Consider the following 24,365-nt stretch of genomic DNA (forward strand, 5'->3'; position numbering starts at 1 on the left):
CGGGGAGGCCGCGCTCCTCGGAAGGCCGCTTCCGCCCGCGCCCCCTCCCGCCGCCGCGGGGGCGCCCCGACCGATGCCGCCCGGTCCCGGCCCGAGCCCTGTCCGTTCGCTCTGGACCGGGATTGCGCCCCGCGGCGGTGCCGGTGCGGTTGGGCCCGATCGGCCCCTCCGTGCGGAGCACCGCAGCGCAGCGCGGCCTGCCGCGGCCCGGCCCGGCCCGGCCCGGCCCAGCCCAGCCCCGCCCGCCTGGCGGCGCGGCTCCGCCCGCCTGACGCGCCGGCGGCGCTGGCGGGCTGGAAGTGGCGTACGTGCAAAGCGGGCCGCGAGGGTGGCGCCTCCTCCTCGCCCCGACACAGCGGCGGAGGCGCGGCGGGGAGAGGCGGCGGCCGCGCCGGCCCGCGCACTGGGCAGAGAGGCCGGCGGGGAGCGGAAGGCAGCCTCGCCCCCCCCCCCCCCCCGCCTTCCCGCCCCGCAGCGCGCCAGCCGGCTGCCCCCCGCCGCCGCTCTCCCTCCCTTCGGCCGCGCACGCCGCCGGCGGGGCGGCGATGAGGCGGCGCTAGCGGCGTTAGCGGCGTAGGGAGGGCGGCGCGGGCCCCCGCGGCAGTCCGGCGCCCGGCCGCCGCGAAGGAGGCCGCGGGCCGGCGGCGGGCGGCGGGGGCCGCGCGGCGGAGCCGGGCGGCCATGATGCAGTGAGCGCTCCCTCCCCGCGCGGCCGGGCGGGGGCCCGCGTTAGCGCCGCTCCCGCCCGCCTCCTTACATAACCCCTCGGCGGCGGAGCGGGGCTGCGGCGGCACCACCAGCGCCATGGCGAATGACAGCGGCGGCGGCAGCGGCGGGGCCGGCCAGGGCGGCGGCGAGAGCAGCAGCAGCAGCAGCGGCGGCAGCAACAACAACAACAGCAGCAGCAGCGAGCGGGACCGGCAGTACTGCGAGCTGTGCGGGAAGATGGAGAACCTGCTGCGGTGCGGGCGCTGCCGCAGCTCCTTCTACTGCAGCAAGGAGCACCAGCGCCAGGACTGGAAGAAGCACAAGCTCATCTGCCGCGGCGGAGGCACGGCGGCGGCGGCCGCAGCAGGGGGCGCTGCCGAGCCCCGCGGCGGGCACCCCCCGCCGACCCGCGCCCACAGCGCCGGGGCCGCGGCGGGAGGCAGCAGCCGGGCGGCGGCGGCAGGGGGGGCGGCCGGGGCCGCGGTGGAGAAGGGCGCAGCGCCGCCAGCCCCGGAGGCCCCCGCCGAAGCCGCCCCGCTGACCGACAACCACGTCGCCGCCGCCGCCGCAGCCGCCGGGGGTGAGGCGGAGGCCCCGGCCGCGGCCCAGTCGCCGTCGCCCTCCGGGGAGGCGGTGCTGCTGTACCGGGACAAGTCGAACCTGTACCCGGGCGGTGTGCAGGCGGGAGCCGGCGGGGCCGCGCTGCGCCCCAACGGGCAGACGAAGTGGCTGGTGCCGCAGCGGCTGGCGCTGGAGTACATCGTGCCCTGCATGAACAAGCACGGCATCTGCGTGGTGGACGACTTCCTCGGCAAGGAGCTGGGCGGGCTGGTGGCCCAGGAGGTGCGGGCCCTCCACCACACCGGCCGCTTCACCGACGGGCAGCTCGTCAGCCAGAAGAGCGACTCCTCCAAGGACATCCGCGGCGACAAGATCACCTGGGTGGAGGGCAAGGAGCCGGGCTGCCAGACCATCCGGCTCCTCATGAACAGCATGGACGATCTCATCCGACACTGCAACGGCAAGCTGGGCAACTACAAAATCAACGGCAGGACGAAAGTGAGTGCGGGAGCCGGGACCCCCCGGTGCACCACCCCCCCACCCCCTGCAGCCGAGGGGGGATGGGTGGGGGCGGGTTGAGGGGGGGCTTTGCCGGGGCGGGAGCGGGGCGGCGGACCCGGCGCTTCCCCGGGCAGGGCCGTGTGTGTCCCCGCACGTGTGCGCCTGCCCGCGGGTGGTGCGTGCGTGTGCGCACGTCCCCGTGTCCATGTGTCTGTGCGTGTCTGTGTGTGCCCGCTGCCAGCCCCGCTCCCCGAAAGCCGCCTCCCCCCCGGCGGCGGCGGGACCCTCCACCCCCGCCCGCGGGCCCGGGCCGGGTTGGCCGCAGCCTGGGCGGGCGGGTGTTGTCCGCCGCCGTTCGGCCCCCCGGGGGGAGGTGGCGGCGGTGGGTTCACAGAATTATCAGAGTTGGAAGGGACCTCTAGAGATCATCTAGTCCAAATGGTTGCTCTCCACCGAGAAGATATGGAAGGATCGGTTTGCCTCTTCGCTTTTCCGGGAGGAGGGGGGGAATAATCGAATATTGAAATGCAATTTTTCCCGAAAAAAAACGGAAGGCGATATACTCTTTGCCCCCTAAAAAACGGGGGGTAGTGTGTGCTCGGCTGCGGTGCCTTCTCGGGGATGGGGGGGGGGGGGGAGCAGCCCGCCTCTCAGCCGGAGCGGCGCTTGCTGAGTAGCGTGAAAAACTCTGTGCGTAGCGTTTGGGGGCTGGCACGAACGGGTCGGGTTTGGGGTAAGTGCTGGCTCAGAAATCCGGGCAGCCCGGCCGAGTGCCGGGCTTAAAAATGGGGATAGGAAGGAGACCCGCCGCGGTGGACGGGTGCCCCGGTGGCACTGCGAAGCCGTGAGTTGCAGTGCGACCCTCTGGCAACGGGCAGCAGCGTCACAGCCGTGAGGAGCAGGCTGGCTTTGAGGAGGGTTTTTTTTATTATTTTTTTTTTTACCATCATCAAGTCTCTGTCCTGCAAAAATCTTACTCTTTGGCCGTATTTTGAGACCAGGGAACTGAGTCAAAAATGTCTCATTGTATTAGCCTAATTTGCAATTCCTTTCCAGTCCTTTAAGTAAAATTCACCCCATTGGTAAAAGACTAGTAATGAATATTCATCAGTATCTTTTCAGTTTTAAAAAAAAAAAAAAAACAAACGAGGGGGAAGCCCCTTGACAATTTGCTACCTCTATTAAAACATAAGGAAGCTAGTGAATTGGTAGGAATCATCCCGCCGTGGTGGTTGCAGTGTCACAGACAGACTGTTGTTGTTGCAGCTGCAGAATCTCAGCTGCTAGGAAGCTGCAGGAGGGAGGAGGGAAGAAACTGGAAGGCAAAAAACAGCCTTGGATTTGTTTGGGGCACGGGAAACTCCCATGATAAAGAGAAGTGGGTGGGAATTTTTCATTATTTTCAAACACAGTCTTTGTGTACCTTTAGTTAAACCAGCACAGTCCTAAAACCTCTTAACTGAAACACGGTCTAGATTCTTCCTAGATCCCTGTTAGCTTGGACTTCTCTAAGCCAACATATCTTTCAGACAATGCTAAATCTCTTCAAGGCCCCAGTGCTTCAGACTTGCACTCTAAAAACATCAGTGGCTTTGCTGGGTTTCAATTTTATGCAACAAAGAGGAGTATTGCTTCAGGTTTTACGTGGAGCAGTATGCTTCTGTAAATAATACATGCCAGGGCTTTAGAAAAGGACTTTTGGAAATGTAATCACAAATCACACATGTGATTCCTAGACTACTGTACCTTAAGTTTCTACTTCTGTTAATTGTGAAAGACAGGGAAAAATCTCTTCATGCTGCATGCTTTTGTGGAGCAACAGCAAAGCAATGAAGATTTAGTTTTCAGTCACTGCTGAAATTCCTCTGTATTTGAGGGGTCAGAACAGGTGCAGGGATCAGATTAGTACAGGTGCAGTGCTTTACTCCTTGGTGGTACAGAAATGCATTACTTTCTGTCTTCTCGCCTTCCCTTGCTTATCCCCCCACAAAAGTTGTTTCTTGTAGTGCTGCAGGAAAGCTCAGTTCCCTAAAGTTTCAGCAAGAGCAGAATGAAAACTGTCAGTCACTCTCACAGATTCACTCTTGAGTTGAATAAACAGAAGCAGTTGGTGAGAAGAAATGGACAAGTCAGTGGGAGAGCTTGATCTGTTGAAACCTGGGGTTTGTCAGTGTCTGGGAATGCTTGTTTGTAAAGTCAGCAGGGATAGGAGTGATGGGACTTTAACCTTCTCTCTTCTTTTACATCCAGGGAGGACTGCACCTTTCCTCTGCCATTAATGCCACAGTAAGTTGAGTCGAAGGGCTGTGGCAGGGGGAGCAGTCCAGCTCCCAGAAACTTCTTCTATCCCTTCAGGGCTTCTGGCTGTTTAGAGGGGGAAAGGGAAAGTGTAAAATAAACACCAAGACACCTCTTGGTTATCTGAAGTAATTTTTTCTTCACGTCTTGCCCCTGCTTTTTCTGAATTGAGGTTTGATTGTGTCGCTCCAACAGTCCTGGTATACTTTTTATTCTTGGCAGTATAGATGGGTGTGCAGTGGAGATACCGTAATAGCTGCAACAGGTTACTCTGAAGCTTTTCTGTTGGTGCACTTTGGGTGGTGACAGCTGCTTAGTTCATTTAGTTAAACACAGTCTGCTTTCAAATCTTGATGGGTATGTTGGATTTGCATTCACAGCAAATACTTTTAAAAAGGAATGATCTATGTGTAATATTTACTCTAACTGGTTTCATTTCAAGTAATGGGACCAAAATGCATGGAAATGTAGCACACATTGACCGACTGAGCTTTTACGGGATAGTTTTACTACTCCTCTGTGTGTGTGTTGCAATACTGTGGTTTTCATAGTTGGTGTGTGAAGAACTTAGTGTACCATTTTACTGAAGGTGCTAAATAAACCAATTTGCAGCGTCACTGGTGAGATTTGTGATTCCCCAGCATCTGAACCAGCAGAAGAATTCCAGCCTTGGGCATCCCCCTACCCTCCCTAAAACACTACTAATGCTAACTGCACAAGGTGATGGCTTGGCACGGTATTAAATGATTTCAGTTTGGTCTGGCACCTCACGCGACAGGGGACCTGCTAGAATTGGGCTGTGCTTACAAATGTCAGGGTTGTAGCTGTGCTGAGGAGGTCTGGGGTGGTGAAGTCTAGGAGCTTGTGTTTCCTTAAAAAGTAATTTACTGAGAAATCAGATGTTTAGTGTTGCAGTTTTGAGGAGAATGTGATTTTTGTATTAGCAGTTCTAAAGGTGTGTTGTTTTGTTGTTTGGTGGTGTTTTTTTTAACTAAAACTAACTAACCTTTAAAAGAAAAACAAGCAAAAAATGCAATCCACTTGCAGCTGGTTATTTAAAATATTGTTGTTGAGTTCACTGCAGTGTCTTCTTAGAAAACTGGCTTTGTTTTTGAATGTTGTGCAAGGGTTGGCATTATGTCACAGGAGTCACAGGAGCTTTTATTGAATCTTTAACCTTTAGCAGATCTAGTTCAAGCTCTGTAAACAAGCATATCCTATTAGAGGGAATGAATCATAAATAAATCCGCTCCACAGTGTGCTGAAATTCCTACCCTCTTTCTATTACTGAGTCTTCAAAAATGCTTTGGTAACTAAATATACCTGCAAAAACTTAAGTTTTATTCTGTGTGCTTTAACTAGCAGCTGTGTACTTTTACAGAAATGAGTGGATTATTGATCAAAGGTTTTAGTGATGCTGTTGATTAAGGCTAATTGTTTTTGGTGTTGGGGGAAAAATAGCTGTAGATAAAATGGAAGAGATGATACCTAGGTTATCTGTTCAAATATGGTTAAGGCTTAAGCTGTATACCTGTTGCTGTTGTTGGCATTGAACTTGCCATCACTTCTACAAAGTGTCTAGAAGCAGTACATGAAAAGGGGAAAAGAAATGGGTGTTGAGATACATACCCTGCATCTCTCAGTCTGTGAAACTCTATCAGAGAAAAGGCTACATTGTTTTAATGGGATCTATTTTAAACTGGTTCACATTCACCACAGCCGGTCTCTTAAGGTAAAACGTTTAATGTGAGAAACCTGAGATTTTACAGTTGCAATTCTCTGTTAGGAGTTTTCTGTGGACTAACTGGGCTACCTAGAACTGATCTACTTAAACTGATGTGGTCCTGCTTAGACCTGACTATCAGTAGCTTACTCTCCAGCCTGAAAGATATCTATATAGCAGTAGCCAGCTACCTTTGAGGTGCATGGACGGTACAGCGGAAGGTACAAGAGAATGGCTAACCAGTTACTCATCTTAGAAGTCCTGACTTACTGCATTCCTTGCTTTTGTTCTCTTTTTCTTTCCAGCCTCTGCTTCCTTCTTTTCTATAGCAGATGGTGGCACATACTTGCGTATGTGAGCTGTGGCGTCTTTCTCCTGCTTCCTGTTATTTTCTAGGTTTTTCTTCTTCCATCTCTTCCCAAAATATTTTTTTTCCTTTCTCTTATCAGTTACAACACTTGTACATGCACATATTTCTGTGTCCTGCCTGTCCTATCTCAAATAGCCAGTGGAGATATAAACCTGCTTGTCAAAGTCAGGGAATGAAGTCCTCCTGAATCTCACCCAGCTGAGAAGGTTTTTCCTTCTTCCCCATGCAGAGGCTGAGAAGGCATTAAGGGAAGGGAATTATTTTTTTTGCTAGGTTTCTTTTTTCCCCTATTCTGGACTCTGCTGATCGTCTAAAACTTCATATAAATCTGAAGTTTGCATCCTTTACTGGTATTGCAGTAATATTGTGACATCCCAGTCATGAACTGGGTTCCTAATAGTCACCGTATAAACGGACATCTGATCTATCAGCTGTTCCTGCTTCCGTTCCCATCGCACTCAGCGCCACCCATCTCCTAACCCTACCCCGTGCCTTTTATTGGTAGGAAATAGAATAGACAGTTTTACAGTCCCTGTTACATACCTTTAGTTTTGTTTTATTCCTACTCCTTGTAACCTATCAGAAGACCTACAGTTCAAATTGCTGCATTTTAATGCTCTCCTGTCTCTACCAGTAGGCCAGTGGCAGCTGCTGCTTCTCAGCCACCAGTGGCTTAAAAATTTGCTCTATTAGCTACACAAGCCTGCTTTTCTGCTTTTTCTTGAAATTGTTGAATTACATAATTGCTTATCTCTTACTCTCTCCCTGCCTCCAATCTCAAAATAAACTGACCTTATTGTAACTACTTTACCTGCTGCTTATAATTCCCTGGGTGCTCATCAGTTTTCAATATGATTCTGCACACTAAAGCGTCTTGGAGTTTCCTGGACACCTAGGGGGCTTTGGATTCAGATTAGTCCAATTGTGCCCTGTTAAATTAGCTTCTTTCAAAGTTAGTAATGCTCCTTTAGAAAACAGTCCTCTGAGAGTGAGTGGGGTTTCTCATACTCTGCTGTTAGCTTTTCTATAAACTGGAAAGAAGAGGCACTCTGCTCTGGCCATTTATTTCTGTTGCAGCTTTCCTACAAAAATGTTGGATCAATGTTACCAAGGTAAGAGAAATGTGACTAAGGAGCAGTAATCAGCTGATGGAGCTGAAGCTGTCAGCACCCATAGCACTGAAAGGGGGCAGAGGGAATGTGGGAGGGAGGATAGGTTAAGTCTGAATTTTGCAGGTGCTGTTTAAAGTAGCATACAGGAGACCCCAGCAAGTTTTCTGGATGTTTTTCCTGCTATATCTTGTTCTGCAAAATATAACCGTGAGCGTGTACGGCAATCAGATGACAGATGAAAATAAGGGGTAGAGAATAAGGACTCGGCAACAAAGCAGGTACAGGAAAGTGATGATGGTGGCAAAACACCAGTAGAAGGAAAGAGAGCACAGAGGCGAGTGCGGTGCTCTGCTGCAACTCAGGTGAGTCGCGCTCTGATCAGAGGACCCAAGAGCTGCAGCTGGGGATCCGGGCTGATGAACGTCTGTAAAGTGGGGAGCTTTCCCTCAATTGCTTATACCATGCCTGGTTACAGAGATCCTTCTGTATCATTCTGGGGATTTATTTCGCTATCACACCTTGAGTTTATTTCATGGTAGAAAACTTGCTGATCTAATTGGTTCCTAATGGATGACAGTATGGGTTCAAATTTGTCGTTGCATTCTGGGAAAGTGTGGCTAGATCTCTCTCAGTCTCCCAATACTCACTTGAGTTGCCTGACCTTGGTATAGAATACGACTGATGCTTATCCTTATTGATTCTGTTCCTGACAGGGATGTTTCTGTTGGTGAAGGTGTTCTCTTCTAGGTGAGTGTGCTGGTCAGTGAAGGATTGTATGGTGATTCATGGATACTCAGCAGCCCACAGTTCTTAAATCCCTGTTGGAGTAGAGCCCTGACATGCGATGAGTAGTTTCATTTGTTGTTCCTCATGTACAAGCATTTTGAGTCCCAAACAGAACAGGTGATCAAAAGGCTGTCTGTTATCTCTAATGCCGATGATCTTTTGATCGAGAAGCACAGCATCCAGAAAAGACATTTGTTTATGGCCAGTGAAAATGAAAATGTTAACGTTGCTGAGATTCTGGCATGTGCTCCTACTAGAGGAAATTACAAAGATACACTAGTTTCTGAGGGGCAGCTGTGTGGCGATTGTAACTTTAAAGTGTGGTATGAATATAGTGTATTTGAAGGTGGGGAGCACCACCTGTGACTGCTAGGAACTTCTTCATACCCCTGTGTCTTAGGCTGTGGTTCAATGAACGCTTTCGTCTGGTGTTGCTGGAGAAGTAGTCACACATCTTTGCCAGCACAAGTATTTACATGGCCATCCTGTGAACTGGTCTGGGGAACTGATCCATCTGAAAAATAAACTGGCAGAAGAAGTGCTCCTGGTTCAGTGTTCAGATGTTTGTGCTGGCACAGGGGACTGGCAGATGGTGAAACTTTCTTTCAGCAGCAATGCAAATTTATGCCAGCTCAAAGTGTTTGCCAAGCTACAGCCTTAGTTTAACACTTAAGGACTGATTATTCCAAAATTTGCCTGTGAAAATTTGAACACAGTTTAAGAAATCTTTGCTAGCTGGGTATTTTTTTTCTTTCTTCACCTTTCTTTTCTTTGTTCTTCGATATTCAGTGTGAAACTCCATTCTGCCCATCAGAAGTGCATTCTTCTGTCCTCCCAGGATCTTCCTTGTGGCAGTTTTATACAGAAGCTTTGCTGGTTTACCCACCATGTGATCCTATGTAACATGCACAGGGAAAAAAATATTTTCTCCAAATGAAAACTGATTATTTTTTTTTTCCCTCATCTGACCCCTGCCCCTGCTTCAAAACCAACGTACTAGCTGGACTTCTTATGCTTGTTGGCTGTGCCTATCCATTATTCTAGAGTTTTATTAGCACCATAGACATTCTTGGTTTCACTGATCCAAGACAGAGCTGGACTGGCATCCTCTGCGATGAAGACCGTGCTGCAACTTGCTACTGTGTGCTGCTGGCTGCTGCTGGTAAGGAAGGTCCCTGCTCTGCCACATCCCCTTGTGCCAGGTCCAGCACTTGTTCTGCTTCAGGGGCTCTGTCTGAAATGGGCGATTTCAGTACTATTGCACTTTTCTTGTCCTGTTTTCAATCTGTTCTGTGGTGCATTAGGATTTCTGGACCAGTATGTTGCATGCTTTTTCCCCAGTCATTTTTGACTGTGTAACTGCAGTTAGTTTTTGAGTTGTTGCTGTTCTGGAGATTAGGAACCCGTAGCCTTGTGGTATGTGCACATCAGTGATTTCAGTATGCTGTGGGTAATTAATTTCATTTTTTCCTGTCAGTGGTATCAATGATTTTCTGACTGTGTTGCTGCTTTCATGTGCTATGCTGTCTGTCCTGCGCAGAATGGGCTTGATTCAATACCGCCCAAAAATCAAGCGGGATGCTTCTCATCATAGCTGTACAGCTTGAGAGGAAGAGCTGGCTTCCCTTGCTGGTGGCCTCTTGGACTGAAATTCCTTGGAAGTGATGTCCTGCCAAGTCATAGGACTGTCTGAGCAGCAGTTCTCCTCAAATCTCTTGGTTGGTTGTATCAGTAACCTTGGCTGGGTGTTTGAGAAATGTTTTCCCCTTTTCTAGATAGTGCTTAATTTCTGAATAGGTTGCAAGGTAATTCCTGCAAGTAAATCGGCAGCATGTTGTTCTCTTTCGTGGTATTTACCTGCATTTATGAAGTTTGTAATTCAGTTGTGGTGTTTTGCAAAATACTGTCTTTCTAGTTGCTACCATGTTGTTCTGTATGGAGTGCTAGTACGTGTGTATGTGCCTGTAGGTATGTATGTATGTAGTTTACTTGAAGGCTTTCTGCTGCAGCGGAAAGGAAACTTGTTTTATGAAAGGGAAATGGATAGTCTGTATAGACCAAAAGTTGCTTGCCCATCCAGAAACTAAATTGGTTTTCTTTAGGCTCTTTGGAGAACTCTTGTACTGACACAGCTATTTTTCGGTTCAAAATTCAGTTTGGGACTGTTGTTGAGTGTGTTAAGTTGATTCTTCAACAGGATGCCCGTGGGGCTCCATGTCTCTTGTGCTTCTGCATTTTGTTACTTTACAGTAAGGGGGTGACTGGACAATCCAAGGACTGTGCAATTGTTTGGAAATAATCTTACTCAGAATATGTCAATACAAGATCTGTAATCATTGATATGTTTTTTACACTACACTAAGGAAACAGTTTTTTGAAAACAGTATTTTCAGTGAACAGAACGGTAAAGTTATTTGACTGTGCAGCTACTACTAAACAGAGTAATCATGATTTATGATACCCTTTTTGTCTTCCACATTTGAGACTTACTACTTAGACCGTTCAAAAGGAGGGCTAATGCTGGTCTTTGTGGCCTTTCGAAAAAGTCATTTTGGTGCTTCTTAAATCCTTGTAAACTTCTTCCAGTTTCTGAAGATCGTTGGTTAACGATAGCTGATCAAGCACATTTTCAGTGCAGGCTTGTGCCAGAATTAGTTGGTAAGTGGCAGTCATACACTTCGGGTTGAAAGCAAATTCACTCGCTGTTCCAGGGCAGTGTCTGTCAAAAATAGAGCAATGCTTTTACGCACGTAACAGCTGCTTACACTTGAAGATTTTCTTGTTCTTTGGTATTTAACTTAAAACTACTCAAGAGTATTTTTGTTAACATATAATGTTATAAATAGGAACCGGGTAGAAATGTGCGTGCCTGCACGTCTATATGGACGTCATGTGGGGGGTGGTTTTGTATATGTTGTGTGCATAGTGCTCTAACGAAGAGATGAAGGCCATACCTGTAGGCTAATTAATGGGGCCTAATGAAAAAGACTATTTTATACCCGAGGATTAATTTTACACATTAATTTAGGGTCAGAGCCCATAGTTTGACCAAGCTGTACAAATGATGTACAGCTTTGAGGAGATGCTGCTGTGTGGCCCCAGTGTGCTGCCGTGAGGGCAAAGCCTGAGACTGCCTTGCCTTGTTTCAGCAAAAACAAGCATTATGTTGAAAGTGATACAAAGGTGAACGCAGTGAGGGAGTTCAGGAAGCTATTCTCCCTTTTCGTCCTAATAGGGTGGAGGAATTGTGTTGGTTATCAGAGAAGTTTTAAAATGCAATAAACTGGCTGAAGGCTTGAAGGGGTTATGTGTATTTACTTGGTTAGTTTTTTTTATATAAAGATATTGTAAATCTGTTTACAGGAGGAGCTTGCATTGTCAATTCACATCGTTTTGTTCTGTTGATAGCTGGAAATTCTTGGTGAAGTGGGAGAGGCTGTAGGTTTCTCTGCTGGGCATACTCTTGTTGTGGCTTGCTGACCTTCTGGTGTGCCAGGGTCTGTTATCTTCCTGCTTGCATAGTTTGGAAGGCTGCAGCTATATAGTTAGAACAGTCCTGAAGTTACTAGGCAAATTGAAACAAAAAGTTACAATAATAGACTAACCTCACTGTTGTGGTATTGTGGAATTTAAATTGCTATAGATCAAAAACCTGGTCCATACTAATTTTGAGGCAGAAATCCTCGTATGTTTAAGTTCTCTGCGCTGTGAAGAAGTCCAGGGATGCAGCACGTGAAAGGTTTCCTTCATAGTTGGTTAATAGCATATCTTTCTTGTTGCTGCTGTCTGTCCTGTTCAAGCATCTGTTCAAGCAGCTAATCCTCACTGTGGATGCCAAGCTCCCTCAACAGCTTCTGCTGTATTCGATCAGCGTGTGGTCTGTGCTGGGCTGAAGGCATCGGGCCCTTCCAGTTCCAGCGGTTGCGGCATTGTTGTTCAGGCAGCTGGCACACAGCCTCACTGCTGTGAGAAAGGAAACTGTGGCCAGTTGATAAGGGCATCTTGAACTGACTCAGTTTCAGCTGGCATATTATATGATGCCCAGCGAAATAGATGTTGGCTAATCGTACCTCTGTTTCGCTTAACCTTCTTTGTGTCTCCTTTGGGCCAATATGACAGAGCATCAGCCAGTCAGTAGCCCGCTTTATAATATTCAGGTCCTGTGGGGAGAGGCTCAGAGAGCTGGGGCTGCTTATGCTGGAGACGAGAAGGTGTAGGGGGACCGTACCAGTGTGTACAGGTACCTGATGGCTGGAGTGAAGAAGAGGGAGTCAGGCTCTCCTCAGTAGCGCCCAATGATGAGGCAGTGGGCCCACTGAAATGCAAGAAATTCTATTTAAATGTAAGAAATGCTTTTTCCACTATGATCAAATGGAGAAGGAGGTTGCCAGAGAGATTGTGGAGTCTCCCATGCTTGGAGATACTCAACACCCAACTGCTGGTCACCTACCTGCTGAGGGTGACCCAGCTCTGAGCAGGAGGCTGCACCAGGTGATCTCCAGAGGTGTCTGCCAAACTCAGCCCTCCCGTGGAAAAAAAAATACTGTTGTTTGGAGTGAAGGAGATACAAAATAAGCCAATTCTTCAGTTTGTTAAAATAGTTTTTTTCCAGTAATGGCACAGTCAGTAAGTCCTGCTTATTGTATCTCTGAGTGAAGTGACCACTAGTAGGAAGACAGACTTCTGCTCGTTTGCTTCTTAAAAGAACATTGTGGTTGCATATGTAAGCAATGTAACAGTTTGAAGTATTCCTGGCTTGGATTAATCTCTTTTGGTCATCTGGGTGATCACTTGTACTGCAGTCTGTGCTGCTGCCTCTTCACTGTTTTCTCCAATGTTGCCTGTTTTATGGTTCGTGTGTGCACATGCCCATTATGCAGTCATGTCCTAGGATAGCTTGCTGATTTAAAACACATGTACACCTCACAAGACTGATTTTAAGCAGAAGTTTAAGAAATTAAAATCCATTATTTATCTATAGGGGGCTCATACTTTGTCTCCAAAATTATTTTAAAGTTATATATTATTTTGGGACCCCTTCTAGATAGAAAGGGTATAGTGCACCAGGGATAGCTATCCGTTCTTTGCTAGACAGACAGAAAAGTGAAATATGCTGTTTCAGTCACAAACTACCCATATTTTTACTTGATTTTATGTAGCAAATTTTGAACAGGTGAGAGTCAGGCTCGTATTTTGTCAGGCTGTTGTATAAATCAAAAATCTATAGCTCTCAAGTTACGATCCTCACCCCCAGCTTAACTTTTAGCTATTTTTCTTTCATCTGTATTCCCCACGCATACTTGCTGCTCCGGCCTGTGCTCCCCTGGAGACCTTGGTCCGCAGCAGTGGCCTCCTTTGCTGTTGAACACAGGGAGAAGGAGCAGGTGCCGAGAGGTGGGCTGCCCCTGGCAGGGATGCAGGGGACTGGGCTTGCCTCGGTTGCCACTCTCTGCTGGGTATTCAGCAGTTGCAGGCACCCTGTCGATGGGCTATCCCCTGCGAGGACTGTGTTTGAAAGATAAGAGCCGCATGCCTCTCTGGAAACGCCAATTTGCCCATCCGTGCCCTGTATCTAGTCGCAAATTGAAGCCAGATGGAGTTGTGCTCATCTGAAGTGACCTTCTGTACAAACCAGATGCTATACCATCCCTGAATTGTAGGTTAAAGCTTTGTGTTTTTGAAGAGTATCCAGTCTTACTGTAAAAAAATTAAAAAACAAAAATTGCAGTGAAACAGAGATAAACCAGCCATTGTTACTGTTCAAATGCTGATGACCCACTCTGCTCAAAACTTAAACTGTTTTTGCACTCTGGCTAATTAGTTTCAGTTTCTACCAAGTTGCCTTCTTCTTATTTGCTAGGTGGGACTTCTTCCTTATCGGATGTCTGTTTCATGCAAGTATTTGTGATCTATGTTCATGCTATTATGTATTTGTTGTAAATAGTCAATAACTGGTGTGCATATGAAGCTTTGAAATGTATATAAACTGATGCTCTTATAGATCATCTGTCTTCTGGCAATTCAGGAACTCTGAGCCAGAGGTTGTATCTGGACCGTGGCTCATAATAAGCACAGATGGATGGACATATTGGCCATTAATTTATGTAATCTTGTTTTAAAAGTCATTTGTACTTTTGGCCTCTGCAACATCCTGTAACGAGTCCCACAGTTTGATTAGATGGAAAAGGAACTTCCTTTTGTTTAAAACCTACTGCCTGGTGATTTCAATGTCTTCTAGACTCTGTATTGTGAAAACTCATTTCCTAGTAGTTTTGCTTTTTATGTTTGTAGAAGTCTGGCATTTTCTTCCATATATTTTTCAGCAGATGCTCTTTCCCACTTAAACCCAAGAATTGTAGTCTTTTTAGTATTTCTTCAGGTGGGTAACCATTCCACATTTCTGGTCATTCCTGCTGCCCTTCTGTGCAGCTTTTGCCTTTCTGGTTCTGCTAATCCCTCTTTAAGGCAACCAGAATTACAGTATTAATGGATGAGTACATCACGAATTTGAATGCTGGCATAGTGTTGTGCCTTGTGTCTAGTGATTTATGACAGTTTAGTTACCTCTGCTGCTGTGCTGAGATGACGTTCTTAGGAGAACTGCTTGAATTTGCTACATTTTGTTCCTGAAGTGATGCTATCCAGTTTAGAAGGCTTAACTGTGTATAAGGAACCCCCCCCTCCCCTGCCCGGAGAGTATTCCTTTGCGCTTACTCTTTACTGAATTTCACCTGCCATTCTGTTGTCCAGGCACTTGGTATCATTTTACCCTTCTGTGCATCTTTCTGCAGTGAGGGCTAGGATGGATTCCACAACATATATCCATATTGCATGTAAACATTGCCACTCTGCTGCTCACCTCCTTTTTCCAGGTCATGTCTGGGAAGTACAGGTCCTGTGGGGATCATGCTGGTAACTCATTTTTCACTGCAAGGAGGTTAGGTTGCTGTAGTGAAATTCCTACTGCAATTTACTATTTTATTGCTATTTGCTTTGCCTGTTCCAGTACTTTGGAATGCCTCAGGAGTAAGATCCATGCTTAAAATGCTTTATAGGTAAAAATGTCTAATTTTTGCATTAAAATTAATGCCTCAAGTAAATTTTTATTTGATCTCCATTATAGCTTGGAGAAAATGACATGTAGTGACTCCCGAAGGCCTCTTAACACCTGGCACAGACTCAAGAGCAACACAGGAGTTCCTAGACTGGAGTCCTGACTTTGTCTTTTTCCTCAGCAAAAATAGAAAACAGGAGTGGTCTCTCTCATGAGCCAAAGGCTATGCCAAAATTATATTGTAGGCTGTATAGGTATTAGTAACATAAACATACATTATTTTTGCCTGTTTAGTCCTATAACTTTATAAAGAGCCTTGCAGACGTGGAAAATAATAATCCTCTACAGGACAAGAGATGTAGATGAAGATAATATCAACTACCTATATTTTCAGTTTGTCTTCTCATGTAGCAACATGGATGTTGCAGAGGTGTTTTATCTGACGTTTACTTTTTACTGTGCCTTTTAATCTTTCTAAACACACATCCTGCTACTTTGAAGGTACATCCATTGAAAGACAAAGCTAGTAAGAACTGACCCTTCCTCACCATCGAGGCTTCAGCTTCTACGGTTCAACTGGTAATAACTCTGTAGGGAAACCCCAGAGAAAAATTGCCTTAGAATGAGGGGAAAATTCCGAAACACTCTTCCCCTGCAGCTTTCCAGAGGGAGTGAAGGAATTATTTGGGGGCTTGGTGGAGAACAAAATTTGCCAGTGATAGGAAAGTGGAGTTCCTTTGAGGTTTCTCTCTTTGAAAAGCTCCTTATACTTTTTTTTTTTTCACCAGCTGTCCTTCATTTGCAAGGAAGAGTTATCTTGGCTTTGGAACCCTTAATTGAGGTTGTCTTTACACAGGAAGAAAATTCTTGTTTTCTGGAGTCATTTTCAGTAGTCTTGCTGATAGCTGCATAGTATTGCTTGTATTGATCCTGAGACTAAAATACAGTCTTTTTACTGGCACTTGAGGGTTTGTGTGCGTGCCGAGCTGGGGGACCAGTCGATATGCTTTACGGCAGAGCTGCCATTCAGAGAGATACAGATGGGCCGGAGGCATGGGCCGAGAGCAGCCTCATGGAGATCAGCAGGGGCAGATGCAAAGCTCTGCCCCTAGAAGAGCCCCGTGCAGAGGTCCAGGCTGGGGACCAGCAAGTGCTGGGTGAGGGGGATCGTCACCTCCTTCAATCTACAGGCTCTGCTCCTGGTAGTGCAGCCTGGGGTGCTGTTGTCCTTCCCAGCTGCCATGGTATGCTCCTGGCTCCTCTTGAGCATCCTGGGCTGTGGTGTGTTCAGATTCCATCCCGAAGCTCTGTTGTTTTCCTATTTGTGAATTCAGTTTTAAACCGTTTTTAAGCAACCAGATAATACTGTGATGTGTTACTGCCTGTAGACTTGAAATCCATTTTGCTAATATGAATATACAATGCAAAAACAACGCTTTCTCTGAATAATTTATAATTAAATATAAGTTAAATCTTCGTATATAATAATTCTGTGTGTACCTACCCCCAGCAAAACCTAGGTGATTATTTAAAACATAAAATAAGTTAATTCTGTTTGGAACTAATGGAAGAATTTTGTTAGGAACACTGCAGTTGTCTATTGTTAAAGTACCTGCAATATGAATTTACTTTTTTTGTTTGTTTCTAGTTAGCTTTTTGCAAGGCCACTCCATGTGAACATTTTATCTGGGAGACAGATTGTGTGAGAGGCCTTCTGCACACAGTGGATGGCTACGACCACAATAGTACTGTGCTGTGCGTGGAGCAATGGCTTTTTTTTCTTATTTTCAGTTGCAATTCTGTGTGCTGACAGTAACCTCTGATGTCCGAGATGTTTTGTAGTGCGGCTGATTAAGGGACTGGAGAACACAGAAAAGCAATTATAGCTGAGGCCTGATGGGGCATCTCGGTCGTTAGTGCTTACAGCTTGATTTCATGGGGTTAGTAGCAGGGCAGTCGCAATTCAAACCCATGCTGTGGAACTTGCTCCCTTCATTATCGCAGCGCATATTTGGCAGGTGCCTCTACCATCCACGGGTTCTTACCCGCTCCTCCTCTTCCTCCCTCTCCTTCCCTTCAGCCTTTCTCTGGCTTCAGAATTGGTTTTCTTCTTCTTTGGTTGCACATCTCAGATCAGGGGAAGTCTTAGGATACAAAGTGAGTTCTGGTATCTGTAGTATGTTTAGTGTAAGATACAGGGCTGTCTACTGCACGTAACAGAAGTTAGTAAATCGGTTGGCTGCCCATGGATAGCTTCCTGAAATGCTGTCTCCTGTTCAGAAACTAATATCCGCTGTTAGTGTACAATAATAGATACACGTTTTAAAACATGTTTTAGAAGATGTGTTGTTTATTTTCAGTAATGATATAAAAATCTAATTTTAAAATATTGTCTACGGCTGAAAAAATATACTTCTGCCAACTCTGAAATCTGAAGTGGTTGCCTGCTGACTTGAAGGGGGAGTTGATTTCTTGTATAGAAATCTGCAATCTAGTATTTTGCAGAATTGATTGTTGTTTCACTTGTTCCTTAGTTCTCATGGTATGCAGCATTATTTTCCCCCTTCTGGTAATGCAGACTTTTGTCAGTGCTGCTATTCCTTCTGGTGTCTGCTTCTTTCTTCATCTTCCTTTTGTTTTACTGTACATCATCTGTCCACCAGTAATTTCCACTGCTGTTGCTTACGATGATGAGGAGTTCATATCCTTGAGTTGTTTCAGGGTGTTCACAGACTGAGGCAGAGTTTCTCATCAATTATGTTCTTGCTTTTTTTTTTTTTTTTTTTCTGTCACAACTTAAAGCTGGGAACAGGCTTTCAAAAATAAAACTTAAGGTCTGCAGATCTTGCTTGTAGGTTGCATAAATATGTCCTGTGGAACAGTCCTTGTGATCTGACATGACACCCCAGATCTAGGCTACTATTGCTAATCCCTGCAATCTCTCCCCAGTGACTGTGGTGGATTGTAAAGTCCTAACTCTCCTTTGATTTACCAGAAAAGTTCCTGCTGATTGGATTCTTAGGGACAGACAGAAAAACCTTTTTGCAGAAACATGAGAGAATGTTATGTCCTGAAATCCATCATTTCTGAGTGGGATGTGGAACAGTGTGCTTCCCTTTTTCACTAAATGCAGTGCTTTTAAGAAGGTTTAAGAGTATGTAAGTACTGGCTGCATGCTAACTGAGCCAGTGTTAGGATTTCTAAATTTCTGTGTGGGCAACTGGGGAGAGAGGTCCTGGTTCTGTGCTATTCTGAATGTCTTAAAAGAGGGAAAAGATCTCATTGACAAGTTGCTTCAGAGGGGCTTTCTTCTTGTTCCCCTCAATATCAGGTTTCATACACTTACTGCGTTTCTTCTTACGTCATCCCTTTGTGTGGAGTTTTGGTTCTGCCACCTTCTGATATTTAGAGCAGAGTTTGAGGTTAGCATCCTACTTCTAACCATGATGCTTGTCGAGTTAGACAGTCAGAGCAATGGTGCTTGACAGGAACCTTGGCAGATAGCATCAACAGGTATTTTAGTTGTTGTTCATAGAAAAGGACCGGTCTGTGGAGAAGCCTACTCACCTTTTAGGACGGGTGAATAATGTGATGAATATATAAAACATTTTTGTTATTGAAATAGTGGCAAGGGGGAAAGTAGGTAACTTTTTTTTTTTTGCCTGGACTGGTTGCTTTCATAGCAATTGCCTAATGCCAAGTATAAACAGACTTGGAACAAACCAGATGGGCTCCTTTTAATCAATTAATAGTTGGTAACGCAGCATGTTTTGTTTTTTCCAAGGCATGAGGGTGATATGTTTTTTCCAACATGCTGGTCTCCTGGGGCATAAGTGATTGTGACCAATGGGGAGGGTGCTGTGCCTGTTGGCAGCACCAGGGAGCTCTGCTCTTTGCTTTGTCCTAACGTAAAGATGATCTTGTTGCTGTCATAAGTGTAAATTTACTGTAGAGTCAGCTGAATTGGTGTTTAAAATGATGGTGGGGCTTTTGTGTCGGCTGGACAAGGATGTGCAGTTTCCTCAGGTGTTACTTGCTGCCTGGAGCCAGTGTTGGGAACATTCAGATCTTTCTCGTGCTCACATGGCCATGTACTCCCAGAGCAAATACATGGCATGCCTGAGCTGCCCTCCTCCAGCTGTTGCACCGAGCCGGCGCAGCCTCCCGGTCGCCTCCTTAACCTGAAATAACGTGGCTAGCTCTGCTGGGACGTATATGGAAGGGGTGGATTTTGGAGTCACTTCTCTGACTCACATGCCGACTTCAGCAGTCCTGCTCCTGGTGTTTGTGGTCAGCCCTTAACTCTGTGTGGCCACAGCTGTTCCTCCAGGCTTTCAGCAGGCACTGATGGGAGCCCGACACAGCTGAAACACCAGTAGATTTGTATAATGCCTGCTTACGTTTGAACTGGATACACTGGGTGATCTGGTTAAAACCAAAAAAACCCCAAGTGTTGTTTATACCAGCTGGGAGAGAGGCCCTGTTACAGTGTGGTGGTGGGATTGTAAAGAAGGGCTTGGATGGAGACAGTTTATGTGTGAAAGCCCATAAAAAGCAGTATGGGCAGAGTCAGCATTTCTTGGATTTAAATTGTAGGTGATTTGAAATCATATTACAGGCTGTTTGTTGCTGTTTGGCTTTAAACCTCTGTCAGGCTTTTGGGTAGCATTAATATAGATTAAAGCAGTGCTTTGTCTATTAGCATTTCAGTGCATGGTTATTTGTTTTTTTTTTTTTTTTAATTTATGAATAATTTCAAAGAATTGTCTGGACTCTAATAGTGGGAGTGAATGCTATAGTGTATGGTGTCAAGTTTGGAAGGCTGTAGGCATGCTGAATCTTGTATGTCCCTTTGCAAATATCATTAAAAACTATTTTAAAAATAATTTTCCTCAACATACTGTTTATGGCAGTAAATCTTTGTGTGGTTAAAATCCAGAGGTGGTAGCTGAGACCTTGACTTGGGCGCTTTAGTAAATGTTCAAGTGAATGCAGTAAAGTTAAGATACTTAAGAGTACACAAGTAGCTTCAAGTATCTGGCTAACCATGGTATTAAATATGCAATCTTATTACTATGCAGTTGCACAACATTCAAATTTGTATAAAGATATCTTTCCTGAAAGCTAAATTTCATCAGTTATGTGGTTATTTTGCTCCTTAAACCAGAAACAAAATTAGTTTTAAGAAAGAAGTGAAATAATTAAGATCAGTCTCTCTTTTTTTTTTTTTTTTTTTTTTTTTAGAGAGCGATATCCTAGTATTTAGCAAAACTAGCATGTGCAATTTCTTATCTTCTATAGGGAAGAAGTTCCAGGCTTCTCAGTATGTATAGTTTTGGGGAAAGAATGGGTAGTGATAAGTGATGTTCTTGAAAAGCCAGATCTTTCAACCATTCGCTTTCACAGCTATTACAGTGAGATTTTTTTTAAAAATAAAAACAAAAACCAACCACCCCTTGCCTGCCTTTAATCCTTGGGGTTTCTTCCTCCCCAGCCTCTCCTGGTATAAAGAAGTAGAAAAAGTCTCCAGCTTTAGTTTGGACTAGTGTGCATGCTTTATTTTTAAGGCAATGTAAGTTCAGTTTATCCAATAGATCTTGCACAGCTAAAGAAATTCAGTGATTGTATGTAATAATCTTAAAATAGGTAACCACGCTTTTTCATGTGTCATCATCAGTGTGCCTGCTGATGTCGTGTGGTTGGCTCTGAAAATGTGGTGTGCACAAACTACTGTCAGAATATATTTTAAGTGATGTAGCTGAATATGAGACTTAACTTCTTACTATTTTAGTGCACTGTTGTAATTTTAGTGTTATTTTTAGTTCTTAAAATGTTGCTTCCCTACGCTTTTTCTGAATGGTCAGTGATGAAACTAGTAAGTTGACTTGTCTCATGCGAGAGCCGAATGTTCTGCCCCATCTTGGGGGGAAAAAAGTTTCAAAGTACTTGCTTTCTAAATGATATTATTTATTTCAAAGTATTTAGAATGTTAAATTAAAAACAGACAATTTGTGGTGATTGACTTATTTCTCTGTCAAATTTTTGTACAGTGCCGAAACACTGAGTCACCAGTCTGCTTCTCTTGGAAGGAATGGGGAGTTATCCATGGAGGCCAGCCAATTCTACAAACACAATTTATGTTATTCAACAGTTATTTGAATGTGAAGTGTATTGGTCAGCTTACTTAATCATAATGTAGACAGATTTAGGTTGACACAAATCAAAGTATATTTCAAACTCTTCTCAGCTGCAAAGTCGAATGTTGTGTTTGCTCCTAGGCTTTGAAGAGAGAACTTTCTGACCCTGGTGATAGTGCTTTTCATCTACCTTCTTTGGGAAGACTGAATTAGGTATATCTGGGGATCTTTTTGTTTGTTTGTTCTAGGCTGTTGACATTTTTTTTAAGTTTGTACTAAAACTATCAGAACCTTAGGGGAACTATTGGTGCTTTGAAGCACTAACGTAGGTTGGATGTGCTCATATTAAATCTTCTTTTGCAGAATGCAGGTGGTTTAGGCTTGAAGACATTGTTTATATTCAGAGATGCATTAGATAAACTTTTCTTTTTTTTAATATCCTGCTTAAGCCAGTGCACAAGTCTCTGTATACTTTTTAAAATTTGAACCTGTTTTTATTTTCCTAATTTATTTTTTTAATAAGCAGCTAAATTAAGTTCATGGGAGCTAGGCCTCCATAAGATTGAAGGACTGCAAGGGTATTTGCATTGGTTTCACTGATTGAGTTAATTTAAAACAGCACCTTTTGGTTAAACTGACACAATTTTGAGAACAGGCATGTCCTACCTAACTTGGCTAGCAGCCTGGAAAATGCCAGTGCATTAACTATTAAGAAAGATACAATCTTTACTTTTTTTTTTTCCCCTGAAGCTTTTAAGCTGGCTCAGCTGTCTGTTCTTTTTGCTTTTGGAGATTTGAGACTTGCAACTTTACAAGCTCAGGTATAGGAGAGCAGACAGAACCTCGTTAATGTTTAAATGTTGTTATCTCAGTTTAGTAGTGGGCTCATTGGGAGCTGCAGGACTTCAGCTGTGAGTTAGGAAGCGTATTTTAGGTTTTCCTGTTACGTCTGTCTATAACACTGGTTTCAGTCGCTCATCTGCTCACCTTTTGAGATACGTTCTGTCCCTGTGGTGAGAATCTCCACCATCTGCCCCAGGTTAGTGGCTCTTGTTCAATAGTTTCATGGGAGCTTCTCTTTCCTATGCAAGTCTTCTATTTATTAGATTTATTCATTGAGGTGTGAACACATCCCATTTCCCGAACTTTGCAGACTTAACCAACTGCAGTTCTGCTTTATTCTGTGCCATTTGGAAAAATGGATGAATTGTCGTTATCTGTATGCAGGTTTCTTCAGCAGTGCAAAAGCTCGTGAACGTTTCTTAGAGCCAATACTCATGCATGACTGAAAGGCATGGTATTTAGAAATCAACTTTGTCATCTTGCTGTTGAGCGCAATTAGAATTGAAGGGCAAAGGAGGAGTACCAAACTTTATGCAGCCACAGCAAAAAAAAAAAAAAAAACAACACCTGAGCTTGTTTGCTGAGTGGCACCTTGGTTACGTTCAAGGTGTTTGGCTTAAATTCAAACTCTATGTGGATTTCTGGCCCTAGAGTGCTGGGCTGAACACAGTCGCTGAACCAGCGTGACAGTTTTGGCCTTCTGATTTGTGTTAGTTTATTAGAATGTGAAATGGATGTTGTAAGCAGGTAAACCGCTTAAAACCAAAGACATGAGCAAAGCAGTGACTTAATTTGAAGAGAAGTTGAAGAGCCTGCCACTGAACTGCCGGGTTGGCAAAGCTTTATCTGAACTTTAGTCTGAGAAATTAACGTTTGATTGGCAAGTTAGAAATAAGCAATGTAGTGAAAGTATTAATCTTTTGTGCCAAACTTTTGATGGTATGTTATGTTGGTTGATTTTGTATGCTTATGAAAAAGTATGGTTCTGTCAAAGCAATTAGAAATCTTGCATTGGCCATTGCATTGAAAGACCTGGCAAGGAGTGAGGTAGGTTGGGTTACCATTTGTTTCTGGGCTGCTCACAGAAGACAAACCATGTACGTAGAGCTATGTGTTGATTCTATTTATAGTGTAAGAAGCTGTGTCAGCTCTCCGTTTTTCCTCTCTCCCTTCCTATCTGAGTTCATTTTTCATCTCTGTTCTCAGTTCAGTTTGCCTTCCCTGTACCAGCTGGAGAGCTGGTGGCTTTGCCAAGCCTACGTTCCTCTTAGAACTTCCGCTGCTACTTTCAGCAGCCACAGGAGAGCGGTCACCCCAGCCTGGGGTGACCCACTTGTTGTCCTTGCCTTCAGTTGTTTTTTTCCTAGAAGAGGAGCTTTACTCTGTGCTTGCCAGAAGGTGACCCAAATAGCTGGTATTTGGAGTAGTTGGGGTTGGTTTGTTTTAATCTGCAGCTAAAATGCAACAGAAAATACTCCTTTGCTAGTAGACAAATTGGATGGTGATAGAGGTAACTTAGTATTAGAAGGGAGGTCTTAAAGATAAATGATTCAAAGCTGCTGCAATGTGTCTGTCCCTTATGTTAGCTTCTAACTCAAATTTACAGATTCCCATTCTCTCTTGGGGACACGTGAAGTACTGCACTATTTAATTTTTTAGCCACTAAGCAGTAGATTGCTTCCCTCTTCCAGATTCTCCAGTTGACAGTGATTGAGAGGCCTGTTTTTTAATGAAAGAATCTTTGCAGGTGCTAGTATTTCTCCCCAGCATTTCTAGTTTCAGTGGTGACTTCTGTGAACGCTTGGTTCTCTAGCCTTGCCTACTGGATGGTGGAGGATACCAGCATTAAGTTTTACTCAGATTAAAGTTAGTATTGAAATACTTGGATTAGCTGTGTCCCAAAGAGTTTAATTTACCCCCTTCAGCTTCCTCTGTTTTGGGTAAGGCTGACAGGAGTTTATTCCCGGTTGATATTTTCTTCATGTTGCAAGTTTCTGTCTCTGTGGAGAATCTGCAGGAGGAGACTGTGAATCCAAGCTGAGTTGTACCACATTAGCATGTTTGAGTTAGTGATCTTGACTATGCTCATTCAAGGTAGAACCAATACAGTCTTTTTTCCTTCAGTTTGATTGTTGTTTTGTACACCTTGTAAAAAATCTTAGTGCGACATGTGCTTAAACTGAAATGTATTTCCTCCGGACTGTTGTTTATCAGGGATGAACAAATTCTTTAACTAGAAATACTTCACACAGGGACAGGTCAGACCTTTTTC

General features: G+C 45.0%; 1 protein-coding gene across 1 annotated transcript in view; it reads left to right on the forward strand.

The window, feature by feature from the left end:
- The first annotated feature begins 698 nt into the window (after nucleotides 1-698).
- Nucleotides 699-24,365, forward strand: part of EGLN1 (egl-9 family hypoxia inducible factor 1) — a 37,257-nt gene continuing 13,590 nt past the window's right edge. The window contains exon 1 of the mRNA XM_082480599.1: nucleotides 699-1,767. Coding sequence (XP_082336725.1) covers nucleotides 805-1,767 — 963 coding nt within the window. The 5' untranslated portion in view covers nucleotides 699-804. The remainder of the gene's footprint in view (nucleotides 1,768-24,365) is intronic.

This window comes from Vanellus vanellus (genome assembly GCF_965231255.1).
Source record: "Vanellus vanellus genome assembly, chromosome: 3".
NCBI lineage: Eukaryota > Metazoa > Chordata > Aves > Charadriiformes > Charadriidae > Vanellus > Vanellus vanellus.